The following is a 12,171-nucleotide window of genomic DNA, read 5'->3' on the forward strand; positions in this document are numbered from 1 at the left end:
CTTTAGCAGAGAAATTGAATTTTGGGTTTTGATTTGCTGTAAGGCAGGGTCATCATCATGAACAGAAGTAAATGCTTGACATAGATCAGTGGGAGTGGTCTGAGTTTTACTTTTTGAATTAAATTATTAAGAGAAATATGTAAATTAATTACATTTTTGATTATATTCTCATGTATTGAGATGCACAAATACGTACTTAAAAATGATATTGTAGTAAACCTGCATGAACTTTAGTTCTGTTTCTTTTTTATTTAGATTTAAATCAACATTTTAACCAAAGTTCAAAACAGCCATAAGCTAGAGAGTATGGTAACATTCTGGCTGTCAAATGGTCAATTTTTGGGGGGTTTGAAAAATAGCACATAAACATTTCAGTTTTTGCATGAAGGTAATTTCAGGGTATGTCAACATGTTATATTTTATTTTGAAATCATTTTTAAATGTTAAAAAAATGTTAGTGAAACAATATCTCATGAAAAAAAGTTTATCTTATTTAGATAGATTTACATTATAGTTAAAGATATAATAGGAAATACCAGAAACTGATGCTTTGAAAGGTGAAAGGGAGTCATACTTATGTTTGGTCACTCAGTGTGTAACTTGCAGTGACTGAATCCTTAATGTGCATTTAGAGGACAGCCCAGTGCTGGTTTAAGCCTCATACAATGGCAGCTAAAGTCTTATATATACAGATATATATAGATATAGTGTTTTATTTTGGAGCACGGTGTTACTTTCCCAAACACTAAAATGCATTTTACTGCCGTAAAGAGATGCACTGTGCTCCAGTGGTGTTCTCACTTCAACAGCAAACGTTATGCTCATATAATATGCAAATTCTAGCATTCTGCAACACCGCTTGGCGAGTTGTTACTTTTCTCCAGCTGACCCTTTAAGAATGATTCGTTCACAGCTTTTCCCTAAAATTGTGTCTTTTCTATCTTAACTGTTAAATTGGACCAAAATAATGAAAGTTAGCTGTAAATGTGAGCTGTACTGAAGACGAAAAACACTTCTATACAAACAGTACGTGATTTCTTGTGTGATGGCTTCTGTCTTCGTATCTATTTTATTTTTTGTAAATTTAATATAAATAAATATATCTGACAATACATCTTGGTCGTCTGTGCAGTGTCGTTTCAGATCAGAGAAATCACTTTCAGGTGCATCACTTACATGATTAAAACATGATTAAACTAATCAGCTCTTTGGGACAAAACAGTTGAAACTGTGATTCAACTGTGATTTTGGATTAGAAGAGGCCTCAAAAGAATTTGAAATCCACAACTTACACTATTAAACAACTCTGTGTCCAAGCACAACTCATGCTGAAAAAAACTAATCAATATAAATCAGAAAGAAAATGTGATCCCAGATTTTTTTTTTTCTAGGACTGTAAATAGTCTAAGGATTAGTTTTTAAATCAAAATAGCTTCTTTAGAGAAAAAAGTGGGATGCACCCCAACTGTTTATTGTAATATGTCATCAGGATTAGAAATAAATTTATGCTAATTTTAGAATCAACCCTAACTAAGTAGTTGAAAAAGTTTTTGGTGGTGATTTCCCCTGCTTGGATTTTAAATAATTAAATAATAGACAGTTATCACAATATTTTTAATGTACATGAAATAAAACTAAAAAAATCCTCTAAAACTTAATCTAAACCTATATATGTTTTCATAACACACAGGACACAGTATACTGTGCAGTAACAAATGAAAAGCAGTGCTCTCCTTCAGCAACAAATTGAAGTTTAAAAACTCCAGGTCTCCATCTACTGGTAGAAAGCTGTCAAGCATCGAGCTTTCATAGATAATTATTCCTTTGACGCCATAAGACGTTTATTTTATTCGTCACCACAGTATATGAACTGGTCAAATCAAACCAGACCATTTGAAAGACTGATAAGTGGGTCTTTAAGACTGCAAAACCCTTGATTTGTTCATCTTTTGTGTATTTTGCTTCCAATACTTTTCTGGTATCACTAAAGGGAGTTTGAACAACATTTCTTCATATTTTCTGAAGTTATGAAGGTACGGCAATAGTTCGCATTGGGCATTGGTTGCTTTGTCACTCAACTATAGTTCAGTTGTTAAACCTGGCTATCTTGAATAGGTTTAATTTGTGAAATCATACAACTTATATAGACATTGCTAAATCATTTAACATGCATTATGCTAAAAAAAAAAAAAAGCATAACTGAAGATTTAGCTGATTTTACATCCAAGATTCCCATATTGGATGTTGAGCTCATGACTGGGAAGAACTGTTTGTCTTTTCCAACTTGAATTTCTAAATGAAGGAACCATTTGATATTAATTCAGCTTAAAAGTTGGAGATCTCTGAGAAAAAATCGAAAGCAAGATTTAATCTTTCAATAATGCTATACAAGTTGATATGATTTTTTAAAAAATCTTTTCTTTGGTTTATGGCATAAACCATCAAAATAACAAAACTCAGTCTTTTTATTTTTACAGTCTTTTTTTAAATGTGTTGAGTATGGTGGTACTGGAAAACACAGAAGTATTAGTATGCAGCCAATATGTGGGTCACATATGAATTTTGCTCAATTTGTCTTGGACTCACATTGGGTTTCTTGTATGGGATATGATTAGGTTGACTAAATAAAAACCATATCAGTAATGTCATTTGGCTGCAGGTCTTAGGCAGATTGATTATGTATATATATAAAAGCTCTTAATATTATCTAATACATCTAAAACTCATAAATGTTTCAATTTCACTAAAAGTTGTTTTTTTTTTTTACTTCAGACCAATACAGCAAACAAATGTAACCTGTTTACAATTCCATCTCTTCCATCAATCACAATGGGCAGTGTTCACATCCCCAACTCCAGCGTTTTTAAAAGTTTAAAACCATATGGTCAGACAGATTCTAAGAAGAGAACATCCATCCATTTTCTGTTCACCTAATGGGGTCGGTATGCTGGTGCCTATCTCCAGCTACGTTCCGGGCGAGAGGCAGGGTTAGGGAGAATTTAGAGAGAGAGACCAATTAACCTGACAGTCATGTTTTTGGTTCTCTCCTGTGGGAGTACCCGGAGAGAACCCACGCATGCACAGGGAGAACATGCAAACTCCATGCAGAAAGACCCCAGCCAGGAATCAAACCCAGGACCTTCTTGCTGCAAGGCAACAGTGCTACAAACTGCGCCACTGTGCAGCCCTCTAAGAAGAGCAGTAAAAGCAAATGAGTTGAGTAAGCAGTTTGCCAACAACTGTTGGTGTCATCCATGACTTGTTACTGTACATTTTAACTTGTGCCATTTAACTGTTTTACATGAAAAATAGTCCTCATACAACAATATACTTTGGTCAGAGGCTTCTTCAGATTTGATGAAAGAATGACCACTACAGGGGATCCTTTCTGCTAGTGTGAACAGTGACTATTTGAAAGATACTTAGATGAGTTACGACAACATTTAATTTCCCTCTGGGATAATTAAATATTTTTTCATTGATTTGAATTGAATTTGAGGCCCATTTTACAACTTATTTCATACCCATGTGGACCCAAAAAATAAAAGCTGGATAGCAGTGGGTCTTCAGTCATAGAAATTGCTACAAATTATAACACTATGACAGGTTAGTAATGATAATGTCTCAAAAGACAGTCGCACTTAGTTTTTGAAATCTATTTGAACTGTTAGGAAAAGGTAGACATTTATACTTTCCAATTCAGTTTAGCACTTTTAATTAAGTAGTAAATCTCGTAGCAACTACAATATATTAAAAGCTAATCTCATTTATACTGAATATTGTAGATTATGTTTTAGTTTATTATTCATTTTATAGGGGCTCAATCACTGCTGATGGCTCTGTGGACGTTTACTTGACTACGTAAACACGTCACGGCGCAGACTTCGTATCCCAGCATGCAGCAGGAGGCCGTTGAGAGATCCAGCAGCTGGTAGTTGGAAGAGCGCCGAAGCAGGCAGGAGCCAACGGCCAGCAGAGCCTACACATTTCCTCCTCCATGTGAGATAAACTGAGCCGTTTACCTCGCAGGCTACAGAAAATATGCTGTTCGGGCGCCTGATGTGTTCCAGAAGCGAATTTTGAGTCTTCATAGTCATCCGGCTTTCATTTTGGAGGATTCCTCCCTCCATCCTCCGGATCGCAGCGAACAGGCAATGACAACGGTCTCAGCAACCCCGCAGCAGATGAAGGACCGGCTGCTGCAGGCCATTGACAGTCAGAGCAATGTGAGGAATGCTAAAGCTAACCTTAGCTTGTTTATCTAGATTGTGGCTAACGCGACATAGCAGTTTACATCGTAGACGAATGATTTGTTTTTAAAAGAAAAGGCTCGGCAGTGTAGCCGATACCGACGTATCGAGTGTTTCAGACACAAGGCGACACAGGGGCGTCTGAGTTGACAGCTAGCTTTCAAGCTAATTTAGCTGCAGCGCTCCCTTGATTAGACATCTCCAGTTACATACCGTTAGCATGCTAACTCTTAGCCTAGCCTTAATGCCACAGCAGCTTTAGAACATACAACGATATGAAGCAATACAATCGACTCATTGTATCAATATGTGCCAATTTCACCCAAACGTTAGTTAGAAGTTATGCTATATATCCGGTACATCGTTAAAGCTGTCAATTCTTCACTAAAGGAGGTCGAAACTAAAAACTAGCTCAAAATGCTAAAGCCTGGTTTTAGGAAATAGTCGGGTCCTTCCTTCTCAACTAAGTTGAATGCTAGCCATAGCCTTTTCCCCTAATATAGGTTTGTCCACCAACGCTGTTTGACGTTAGTGAATACATATTAAATTATTTTAACGGTTATTAATATGTTCCTCCTGTAATGACTCAAATACTATACTTTATTGTAGTATTATGGAGGTTTTGAAAAACGTCAGGATTTGGAGCTGTCACTTAGCCATGCTTTGCAACGTCGTTCTGTCTCTGAAGCATACAGTTTAGCTCATTTTGCCTCAGTCTAGCTGGTGCAGATACACACGACTCTAAGAGATTTAGGTTTGTCCAAACATTGAGGGCTTTTTACTATTGACATTCTTACATTACTGGGCCTAGGCCATTGGGATTAATAATACTGTTGACTCCGTCTTCTCCAAGTGTTAGAGCTTTTATTTAGCGGCACAACATTTTCTTAGAGATGCATTAAAAAGACATTTGTTGCTAATTATTGATATCTGTAAACCTGACTTGATATTAATAAAAAAGAAGACCATTCATAACTATTTCTTAGCTTTCCTGCAGTGAGCTGTCACTTATTTCTACTTGGAGCAGAGGTGGACAAATGATTTTGGAGTTCACATTTTGATTGTCTTCATCAACTTACACTGACATGATTAGCAATGTATTATTAATAACTGTAAACATCTGAAATAAAGTGAATATGTTCAGGTTTTCCCTCAACTTTGAGATATCTGAAAAGCTTCCAGCATTTCCAAATCCGACATATTCAATAACAAACAAGGCTGAGAAAAAAATAAAACAGAGCAGCCATACATTATAATTAAGAGCTCAAGGCGCTTAGTTGCTAATTTGACTAAATTTCCCCTCAGGTGTGTATGAATTGGCATCTTTGTACCCGTAAATCTCATGTAAAAACAAGTGGGAAGGAGCAAAATGTGGGAACCAGTGGACATGTAAAAAATCTTTTTTTTTTTCTTTTTAAATTATTTTTTAAAAGCCTTTGCGCTTAATGTGACTGAATCACTTAAAGTGTGGAAGTTGCCTGAAAGTGCTAGCTAGTGCTTAGTTTTACGTTTGATACGTTTACCGATCTGAAAAATATCCGATTTTTGAGTCAAAAGTTAAGTTGGGGCTGATCACACTGAAAGTGGACAGATACCTGTTAGCCCATTTTGTGTCCCATCTTGATCTTTTATCTGTTAATTTTATTTCCTCCTTTTTCCCTTTATTTTAATTAAATGCACTGTTAAATGTTCTCAATGCAGATACGCGATATGGCGGTTGTATTGGAAGTAATTGCTTGTCTTGAGAAGTATCCAATTACCAAAGAAGCTCTTGAGGTAAGACTTCATATTTTATCAACAAGCTATTCATGTAGTCACATCGCAGTTCAATGTATGTGGTTTTGTGTTTTGCAGGAAACTCGACTTGGAAAGTTAATCAACGATGTGAGGAAGAAAGCCAGTAATGAAGACCTTGCAAAACGAGCCAAGAAACTGTTAAGAAACTGGCAAAAACTGATTGAACCCGGGCCGACTGGGCCTGCCAGCGTCCCCGGATCCACCAACGGCAGTTCTCACCCCTGCCGGACAGAGTCCTCTCCGGCAGACCTTTCTGTCTCTGGGAAAGGCGTCCCTGAGGTGAAAACCAGAAACGATGTCCACAACACGTACTCGCCGAAAGCTGAGAAATCAAGCAGCCGTAAGCGGCGGGCGGAACAGAGAGACAGTGGGGTGTACTTGCCTGAGAAAATCTCTAGGATGTCATCGTACGACAATTCAGTTTCACCGCCCACCAATGGAATCGCAGGCAGCCCAGAGACCCTACTTGACCAGGAGGTCGTCACGTCTCCTGATAGATCCCGGATAGACAATCTTGAAAATGACAAAGTTAACAGGATTCCAATAAATGCTGTCAAGCCTCGGCCCAGCTCTCCTGGAGCGGCGAAACCACTTAGTACTTCCTCTCTGATAAAAGTTGCTGTGATGCAGCAACAGGCTCGATTGGACGAAGGAGGAGGAGGAGGTTACCAAGCCAGAAGTCCCCGCAGCGTCACTTCCAGTCCGAGGAGTGCTAAGCAAGACTCTGTATCTAAGCGCTCTTCAGCATTCGCAGCTAAAGGAACGCCAATCCCAAGCCCATCTTCCAGAGACTCTCCCTTGCCTTTTTCTCACTCTGTGTCCTCCCCAGGACCAATGTCTTATGCAGATAAGGTGACGCATTCTTTTCACAGGTCTTCAGTGCCGCCGGCTGCTTCATCAGATATTCCGTCTCATTGCCCAACCCAAGACTTTTCTGCAGCGCTGGAATCCCCGTCGGTCTCCCCCTCCCCACTTCTTCCTCAGCTGAACTCTGACCCACACAGATCAACGTTCGAGGGAACCACAGCCGTGTCCGACGATGCGGACGGGACAGCGGTACAGAACTCTGAACATAAAAGGAGAAAGTACAGGCCAAGAGACTTCTCTGTGAACTTGGACGGTCAGAAAGTAGAGGACTCAACGAAGCCTGTGAGATTAAAAGAACGCAGAATAACGTTTGACCCGGTCACAGGCCAGATCAAACCCTTGGTGCATAAAGAACCTTCTCAATCAGAGGACGTCCCCACTCCAGACCCCGCAGAGTCCCGGCAGAGAGCCCAGAGCGTTGTCCCACAGTCCACTGCCACCACCTCGGCCCCCGGCCCTAGTCCGGCCACCGGTGCCGGCCCAAACCCCTTCCACCAGACCAACTGGAAGGAACTGTCTCGGAACGAAATCATCCAGTCCTACTTGAACCTTCAGAGCAACGTGCTCACCTCCTCAGGGGTCCAGGCCCCCAGCGCACACTTTTTCATGTCTGAGTATCTGAAAAGGGAGGAGCAGGAGAGCAAGGAGTCGAGGACGAGCCACGTCTTACAGACGGATCGCCTGACAGGGGACTTACCAGGCGTAAGTCGAGACATCACAGAGGACGACTTGGACAGGATACACAAACAGAACTGGCCCGGTGTGAATGGTTGCTACGACACCAAGGGCGCCTGGTATGATTGGACAGAGTGCATATCACTGGACCCTCATAGGGATGAAAGCAAATTGAACATCCTGCCATACGTTTGCCTAGACTGAGAGCGTTTGGGAAGGCTGCTGTTTCTTTTCCACTCCTTTTTTCGTCTCGCCACAGAGACCAGATAGTTTGATCTTTATTTTATTTTTTTAAATTTTGGTTTTGTTTGTCCACTGTGAGTTTGGTGAGAACCAGACCTACTAAACCCCCCTCCCCAAGGCTCATTCTGTGAAAATCACTTGAGACTTTGGTATTAAAAAGCATAATAATTGAAAGAAAAGTTAAGTTTGTAATATCAAGGGCTGTTTCTGTTTTGTTTTTTTAAACTGAAAGAGACGAGGTCTGTATTGCAGAGTGCTGCTGCTATAGCAATGAAGGGAGGAAAGAGAGGGCAGCATTATTTCTCGTAAACCTGAAACGTCACTTCTGTTGGTGTGTGTCAGTCGTCGGTAATGTTTTTCAGGCTGAAATAATGCTCCTGCTTTGGTTTTCTCTCTCCTCGTTCCTGATGGAAGATTTGCAGGATCCGGGGTTTGAACGAGGATGGGAAGGTTTGGGTTTGGTCCAGACCAAGATGCTGGTAGAGTTCATTTAGCACAGTCAGCGCTGAACGTGTCCAGAATATCCAAATACTGGAACATATTTAGCAGTTACAAAAGGCTTTATGTGAAATATATAAAGTAAATTATAAATTTCTTATGTATACATCTATTTATTTTTGACCATTTCATTTATGGGATGTTCTAAACACCTTTTCAAAAAAAAAAAAAAAAAAATCTAGATTTTTTTTTTTTCGGTTTAAATTACAATGTTGTCATCATGAATCTCACCAACTTTTTTTCTTTTTTTCTGTATTTGAGATTGGCTAAATATTTTGGTTAGTGACATTCCAAATCAACTATCCAGCAACTTTAACTCTTTCTGTCTTATAAGGGTCCGTTCAGTGTCAGGGCACACATTTCAAATGGTTCCAAAAGTGCTGATTACTCATTTGAAACAGGTCAATGGGGGGGCAAAACCAATCTGGAAGGATGTGTTCAAATGCTCAAACCCATTTACTTACCTCTGAAGACATTTGCCTTCTGAAGTTCTCTCATTATTTGAGTGAACCAACCCAGGTGAAGGTATAGGTGAAGGTATGTGACGTTCCCAAAGGTCACCTAGATATCTGCAGGTAGGATTCCTTTTGCATTCAAGTCAGTGGAAAAGGCATCAGGATCAAACATTCTTGGAATTTTTCATCCGATGAGCAGCAGTATTTGATTTGAGTCCATCTTAAAAGCACCACTCACTCCCTCACTCACATGATTTCAATCAAGATCAGCCTCTGTGTTGCCTCTCTGTTCATTCATTCTTTAGTTGTTTTTTTTTTTTTCTCTTCCCTACCAATGTGCCTTGGTAAAATGGTAAATCTGGATTTGCTTCCGCATTAAACATGCCTGTCGGTACTTTAATGCGCCAGAATTCAAAGTCCCATGATTGAAGCCCCCCCCCCCCATGGTACGTGCAGTGATTTCTGTTACTTTTGTACACAGTGATCTGGGGAAAGATGAAGCTTTCACCAAGCTGCAGGCGATGGTAAAAAAAACAACAAAAAACTGCACAACGCATCTGGCAATAAGGACAAATGCTACCACAGGTTAAGAATATGTTTCTGAAGTTCTGGCTGGGGCGTCTTTATTTGTTCAGTGTTTAACATCTCTAAATTGTTTGAAAAATAAATGATCTAAATTCTCAATTTTCTTACCTGGTTTGTGACTCTTTTCCAGGGCGGGTCTGGCTCATGGAGCTTAATGTTAGTGACACGTTTAAAAGTCTAGTTTTCAAGTGGATTGGTGACCATAGGTTTTGAGAGTGAAAATGTGTTTCTTAAACCTTTTCAGTGCTGTTGGATCTTTTTTTTTTCTTTGTCATGTTGCTATGGTAACTGAACTTTAATATTAAACCTTTAAAGAAGGACCAGGGTTTTACTGAGAAATCGCACAAATAAAAACTGTTTACAGGTTCTCAATGTGATTAAAGTATGGGGAGTTTCTTAACAATGGATCCAAAATGTCAATGCCTTCAGGCCTACCAGTTTGTATTTGAATTTTAAAAAGAGAAGCTTGTATTCATTACACAATGATCTGTTTCAGGTGTTTATTATGGTGATCTGTTGCAGCTAATAGAATTGAAAAACTAATAAAACTGTACTGGTGAGTTTATGCAGTAAATATTTTAAGTTAGTATTTTTATATGAATGATTGTCAGTGCAGTGGTCAGCCTGTGGATCTGAGGCCCAGCAGGTTTCTGTCAGCTGGTGTTTTTCTCCAGCCTCTGTTCTCTGGAGAACTGTGTGTCGCGGATATACTGCTTGCCATTATCCCCGTTGCTTTAGAACCTTTTTCTAAGATGTTTTCCTTCCACTCAACCTTCAATTGATATTTTTACATGTGGCACTTTATATGTGCCACAAGCTATGTATATAGCTTTTTCAGCAATAGCCACAAATATATATATATTTGACTTGGTCTAATATAGTTTTTTTTTTTTTTAAGTTATAGTTATAAGTCATAATAATATAAAAAAGAAATGTGAAATATTTCACTGTGTAATGAATACGAGTTTTGAATAATTGAAGTAATTTCAAGGCTGCTCAGCGGTGCACTTATTAGCACTGGTGCCTTTTAGCAAGAAGGTCCTGGGTTCAAATCCTGAACCTGGGTCTTTATTGAGTCTGCATGTTCTTGTGCATGTGTGGGTTCTTTTTTGGTTCTCTCTGGGTACTCTGACTCCATTCCAAAGTCCAAGAACACGACTGCTAGGTTAATTGATCACTCTAACTTGTCCTGTGTTGCCCTGGCGACCTGTGATATTCTAATGAACTCAGATGTACCTCATCATTTCTTCCTTCTGGTAATTTTAGTTTTGAATATCAGTCGTAAACAGAATTAGATCTGGAGCCCAGGTGGACCCTGCAGTCTTTTTATCTGAACTCTGCGTTCAATTAGGGACCAATAATGACTTCTCTGAAAAGATGTGAACCCAGCTGAGACACAAGAACCAACAACTTATAAATCTTCTAACATGTTTATTAAATGCTTTTCAATCATTTACAAAATACTGGTGTAAACATAAAAATGATCTCATTCGATTGTCTGCAAACAAGAAACGAGATGAAAACAATTCAGGAAGTGAACTGTGTTTGAATTATTAAATGCTCCTTAGCTGCTTAGTTCACTTTTGCCTTTGGCCCGCTGTGCTTATCAGCCCAAATACCAGAGCAGATCCCTGTGTAAGATTATTAAAATGGCACATTTAGCAACCAAGTCAATTTTCATACATTTTTAAGAACTTTACCACTAATTCTGCAAAGCTACATTTCTGTTAGAACCCAGAGTGCAGAGGTTGTTCTTTTGTCATGCATTATTATGGACATCTACCCAGTATGTCCAGAAGGGTGTGCAAAAAGTCCAGTTTGTGTCAAAAATATGTTATGTAAGCGGTTATTGCTCAGTGCAATATGAATTTAGTTGGAAGAACTAATCTGAAAGGTCACACAATGTATCAAGACCCCAGATGTAATATTTTTTTAAAATCCTAAACAGCCATTAAAAATGAGCTCTGTGTCTGACCTTTTTATGACCACTGCTTGCCCTTTGAGACTCAGTTTGGTTGCTTAATCATGTCACACATTTAAACTCTTTACATACTATCTGGCGCGGATATCTCGATTCTCCCTTCCTGTGACAGAGTCAATTCTGAGCACACCTGGATGACATCATCAGGAACACAGCTGTGGCCTGATCATGACCACACAGACACAGAGAATCTCCACCTGCTGTGAGGTCAGAAACCAGACCAGATGCCAGCAGACACAGTCTGTGAGAGGTGCAAGTTGTTTATTATTATTATTATCTGAGTTTACAAGTGAGTAAAGTACTCTGAAATTAAGTTTGAGATTACTCCCTGATAAAGCTATGTGCTATTATCTTTTGTTGGGGTCAGTCTAAGATCATCCATCTTTTCCACGGAGTGAGGAGGAAGCTGTGATGTGATTTATATTTGTTATATTCATCTAGTTTAAATGTACATGTTTTTATTCCCAGATTAAGAAACTGGTAAGTCTGAAAAATGTAAATACTAACAGCACATCAGCACTTTTGACCTCAAAAGTGCTGATGTGTTTACGGACATCAGTATCCTGGTAAGCCATCTGAAGCTAGACGTGATGAACCCTTCGGCATTACGTCATGCCAGCAGCTTGCTATCTTCACTGCTTTAAAGAAACTTTTTTTCCCCTGTGACTCAGAAAAGTGCGACAATCCGTCTCGTCCGCTGCACGTCTGGTATGCAGGGTGGGTCCTATGGATCACTCCCCCATTCAGGAATTTGGGAAGTTTCCTTCCATATAAGGACTTTTCGATATAAATCGCGACTAGAGGAAGAGAAGGGGGGGTG

General features: G+C 39.2%; 1 protein-coding gene across 1 annotated transcript; it reads left to right on the top strand.

Moving 5' to 3' along the window:
• The first annotated feature begins 3,905 nt into the window (after positions 1 to 3,905).
• LOC102218999 (mediator of RNA polymerase II transcription subunit 26-like) lies at positions 3,906 to 9,469 on the top strand. The gene is made up of 3 exons (XM_005811062.3): positions 3,906 to 4,226; positions 5,952 to 6,026; positions 6,105 to 9,469. The coding sequence occupies exons 1-3, from the start codon at positions 4,155 to 4,157 to the stop codon at positions 7,791 to 7,793; spliced, it is 1,836 nt and encodes a 611-aa protein (XP_005811119.1). The 5' UTR covers positions 3,906 to 4,154; the 3' UTR covers positions 7,794 to 9,469.
• Positions 9,470 to 12,171: the final 2,702 nt, after the last annotated feature.

The sequence above is a fragment of the Xiphophorus maculatus genome, chromosome 6 (assembly GCF_002775205.1).
Source record: "Xiphophorus maculatus strain JP 163 A chromosome 6, X_maculatus-5.0-male, whole genome shotgun sequence".
Taxonomy (NCBI): domain Eukaryota; kingdom Metazoa; phylum Chordata; class Actinopteri; order Cyprinodontiformes; family Poeciliidae; genus Xiphophorus; species Xiphophorus maculatus.

Excerpts from the sequence above, each read along its gene's own strand:
- LOC102218999 (XM_005811062.3), top strand. The coding sequence starts at position 4,155 with ATGACAACGGTCTCAGCAACCCCGCAGCAGATGAAGGACCGGCTGCTG. Across the intron at positions 4,227-5,951 it reads CCATTGACAGTCAGAGCAAT|ATACGCGATATGGCGGTTGT; the intron begins GTGAGGAATGCT and ends TTCTCAATGCAG. Across the intron at positions 6,027-6,104 it reads TTACCAAAGAAGCTCTTGAG|GAAACTCGACTTGGAAAGTT; the intron begins GTAAGACTTCAT and ends TGTGTTTTGCAG.